Source organism: Bactrocera latifrons, unplaced genomic scaffold (genome assembly GCF_001853355.1).
Source record: "Bactrocera latifrons isolate USDA-ARS-PBARC rearing strain unplaced genomic scaffold, ASM185335v1 scaffold_94, whole genome shotgun sequence".
NCBI lineage: Eukaryota > Metazoa > Arthropoda > Insecta > Diptera > Tephritidae > Bactrocera > Bactrocera latifrons.
In genome coordinates, this window is record NW_017537645.1 from 1,121,701 (window position 1) to 1,126,300 (window position 4,600).

General features: G+C 39.4%; 1 protein-coding gene across 1 annotated transcript in view; it reads right to left on the bottom strand.

The window, feature by feature from the left end:
* Positions 1-4,600, bottom strand: part of LOC108977676 — a 130,639-nt gene that overhangs the window by 13,243 nt on the left and 112,796 nt on the right. The window contains exon 2 of the mRNA XM_018947491.1: positions 3,872-4,593. Coding sequence (XP_018803036.1) covers positions 3,872-4,593 — 722 coding nt within the window. The remainder of the gene's footprint in view (positions 1-3,871; positions 4,594-4,600) is intronic.

Below are 4,600 nucleotides of genomic sequence, written 5' to 3' on the forward strand. Positions count from 1 at the left end.
TTTTTGAACACATCTCGTATGTGAGTGCCCAGCGCTATCACAAATCCACCCGAACTCTTGCAACCTTTCCCAACCTTGAAGATCTATCCATAAAAGGTATAATGGAGATAAGTAGTTTTATTGAGGACCCCAAATAGTTCAAACACAACCATAGAAGGAAATTACATGAATTAAAGATTTTTCGAATATGTTGGCATGTCAAGCCTTTATTGAGTCCGAAGGAGCTGTACTTCTATCTACTTAACCAACCTGTTGAAACGGAGTCAATTTTTTCTCTGAAGCTTCTGTATTATAGTATTTATAACAGAGTGAAATTTAGGCAGGGCCTTTCTGAGTACGAATATTCGTTCCGATGACTCCTTTGCCTGCTTACTGGCTTATTTGATSTGAATGTAGATAAGTTGAAAAACGCTTCTGACGAAATTTTCACGATGATTAGTAGTTTAAATGATGAGCTAATTTTTTAAGAATTTTTTTAGTCACTGTAGAGCTGCCAGTCAACATAACCTAACAAATCTGTTTACAAGTTCATTGGAAAATAAAATCACATTTTTTATTTCTCACAAATGACATCGAAAAATATGCGCTTTCTATTTGTTGAAAACATAAACCTGTGGCTAGGGCAACCAGATATTTGGCCTACTATTCAGTTTTTGCGTAGTATTGGTTCCAGCGAAAGTTGTCAAAAAAAAAATTAATTTTTCATAGACCTAAATTGGTTAGCAAATCTGACATCCAAAATTATATACAAGTTGCAGTTATTCACTTTCCGTATTCCTTTTCGGTTTATATTCGCATTAACGCATTGTTTTAAGCACTGTAATTGAAACGAGCTGCCTATAGATACATACAACATATGGTAAGCAAATAAGTACATGCAAGTATATATGTGTGTGTTTCAAATGTAAAAAATTTTTCTGCTTTACAGCAAATGTGTTACGCTTTATTAAGCAGATGTGTATAAGAGACAGGTATATATGTGTGTGTTTCAAATGTAAAAAATTTTTCTGCTTTACAGCAAATGTGTTACGCTTTATTAAGCTTATCGACATATGTACATACATAGGCACATATATCACACGGCTACATGGTCGGCAGTTCATGCGTGAAACAAGCATGCATAAGCATYTGTGTGCATGTGTGTGTGCGCTGCTCCGACGAAAATTTGCAACTTCGTTGCTTGCCACCGACTTGTGYGCATTCTGCTTCATCATTTTCATGCGTTGATTTGATATTTGCGAACATTTTCACCGTTATCCTCGATTGAAGTTTTTTCCCAACTTTACTCCTCACTGTGAGTATGTGTGTGCGTCTGCGTTTGTGTGTTAACATGCTGTTAATTGCTGTAAAAGCGCCGAAATTGTGCGCGCTTCAATGGCCACAAACACACATACACACACACTTACACATATAGACCGGAACATTTATGTACACCCACACAGACAACTTTTTGTCAGAGCCATAACGACGCTTTTGATGTATGCGCGCTCATTCAGTCATTTATTCATTCATTTATCGATTTTTGTGCGTAAAGCTTACGCAAGTCGCATTGCTCTCCCACACAGTAATGATAGAAAAATATGCGACAAAATAATAGTGTAAAAAAATTGGAAAAAAAACTTTAAGCAAAAAATTTTTTTTTTCACTTTTAAGCAAAATTTTTTGTCACGTTGCTTTTGTGGTGGCAAAAAAATACAAAATTTGCCAGCGCAAATATAGGAAAGAGCGAATTTGACATTCGAATGCCAGTCTCAGCTGCTGTTTGAGTTTCAGCGCGTCGCCAAATGCGCTGCCAGCAGCAGACGCGCCGCGCCATTCAGAAGTTTTTCCGCAAGCGCGGTTTAGTGGCTGCCAGTGTTGTGGGCGCCACCACCACCGACTTGTGGGGGAACGCTTAATATAGCCYAGCTTTAATGTGTTTCTTTTTTCGTTCAGCATTTGATTGTCGCATGGAGGAAAAGTATACCCAATTGCTCGTGGATGTGATAATCGAAGCKTTATGTCGTGGAGGCGTGCTCCAGCGTTTTCATGCTGTTTGGCCAAGGGAAGAAACCATAAATGCCGTTTAAATTGGAAATCATTTTCCAAAAGGAATTTTCCATAGAAATGTGAATTAACGAGATGGTCTATATTACTAAATATTTTTTTGCCTTCATTCCGTCTTATTTTTTTTCGTTCATGCTTTAAATTTAATTTGTTGGTTTTACAATTATACTGTGGGAATCAGCTAAATGAGAACGCCTGAACAGAGTTTATTTATTTTTAAAGCGATTTTTGCTGTACTTTTTGGTATTAGTGTGCTTAATTGCTTTGCTGACGAACATTATATGCAACGAACACTTAGAAAGGATATATGTTGTAAAAGAAAGAAACGAAATCTAGCTACCAGCTTGGGAGCAGCCACYTACCCTGGTTTAATCCACAATTTTGCTTGTTTTCCAAGTGATTTCGGGAGTGGATAACTAAGTATAAGGCACAGCTTTCGCCTTAAGTGTTTTCTACAGAATCAGATACATTCTAAGTATTATCGAATCCATATTTCTCCCGCTCTTTTGAAATTTCCCTTCAGTAACGTTTGTCATTTCATCATGGAAAGATATRCGATACGTCATTGAGCCGTACTTCTTCCGTCGTGATAAAGACACGCACGTTGCTGTGAATGGGAATCGTTACCGCTCAATAATAACCGAATATTTTTGGCCCGAATTGGTTGATATGGACTTGGACAATATGTGGTTCCAAGAAGTCGGCATCACAAGCCACACAGCRAATGTCGCAATCGATTTATTGACGCCAATTTTAGTGAACTTGTTATGTCACGAAATGGCTTAGTCAATTGGATGTCTCAGTCGTGCGATTTGACGACGTTAGACTATTTCCTGTAGGSYTWCTTCAAGTCTGCAGTTTATGCCAACAAGCCAAACATCGAATGTACTTTCACAGGAATAAAGRATTTGATTGATATYCCAAACYTTTGTAGGCTYTTATTGAAAAACTTACTTACAGATTAGAACAGTCTWGATTTCTTAAGCTAAATTTTGTAGCCAGATATTGTGGTCATGGTAGAATGTTAGTATGGGGAGTTTCTTGAATTGAATTAATTTTTTGTCAATAACCAAGCTTGGATCTACCGAATACATATTCAAGTGAAGTATGATGCAATGYTTATGAGTAGTCAGCTCGTGGTTGGAGAACAAAATGCTTTGATTCCTCTGCAAAGTAAAAATGGACTAATGGTTCAGTGGTCGACAATTCCTACGCCAAAATCTACAAATTCATCGTCGCGACGSTGCAAAAGGGAGGAAATAGGAACAGGAGCGCACTGAAGAAAACCCCAGGTCATAGAACACTAACAACACATTGTACACTCCACAAAGTTACTTTGAGGTTGTGTCGATGTTGGACAGAAAAACCTACCTTTCGAAAATTTCAAAAGTGAATTTAGCAAAATGAAAGTATGTGCGGAAGATGAAGAGACGCTGACGCCTTACTTTGGTTACCACACGAGAACACATTGAGCCTAAGTGCGGCCGTCTKCGGTCTTACGCCCCTACATGCCAATATAATTCTGTTTAGAACATCTTTCTAAAAGCTTTACTAAAAAATTTAAAAAACAATGTTTTTTAACTCTAAGGAGGCGATTTTCAGTTTTGACTTCTGAAATATATGTGACCTGGTCTACAGAAAAGGGGCTTAGGTGTCAAAAAATTAATTTTCACTTTTTAGCTGATTCGGATGGAAGAGGAGATGTTTTTTTTTCTGTTAACAACTGTTTCTCAGAAAACTAGTTTTCGCACGTTAGCTACCTTTTCGTAGACCAGGTCACATATAAGAAAAATTATTTGAATTATGAAAAATTGAATGTACTCACCTTTAGCCAGTTGTCGGTCAGCTTAAGCGTTCGCACCGACTGTGCCAAGGCCGCCGGTATCTGACACAAGCCCGTACCGCTTGCATCCAATTCYTTCAAGCTCCACGAGGCAACAAATTCCTGCATAGCTGCGCCCACCTCCGGGTTGTAAGCAATCGAGAGACGCACCAAATCTGGTATGCCYTGGAGCGCACGTATAGCTTCGCCACGCAACTGATTGTGCGACAAATCCAAAAACTGTAGATTCGGCAATGCCAGAAAGGTCTCATAATCAATATCACTAATGTTGTTGTGACTCAGTAGTAGCGTGTTCAAGCTGAGCAAATTGTAGAAGGTCGCCCGGTAGATGGTGCCAATGCGATTGTAWGCCAAATTGAGGTGCTTCAGAAAGTGCATGCGCTGCGGAAAGAACGCAGTCTCGAGCTCGRCGATTTGATTRCACGACAGATCGAGTGTTTCCAGTGTGCTCAGCATGGAGAGATTGAGATGCGCCAATTGAGTGATTTGATTGCCGCTCAAGTGCAGCTCGCGTAAGTTGGCGCTACTCACTGCTGTTGCCTGCACAATTTGATTGTTATTCAGATTGAGTGATACAATGTTGCTTGTCGCTGCGTCACGCTGATTGAGTGGTATGGTGGTGAGTGAGTTGTTGGCCAGTTCCGCTTGCTGTAGTGCTGTAAACGCGCTCAAATTCACGTCCTGCAGCATATTGTTGCTCAAATCTAGCGC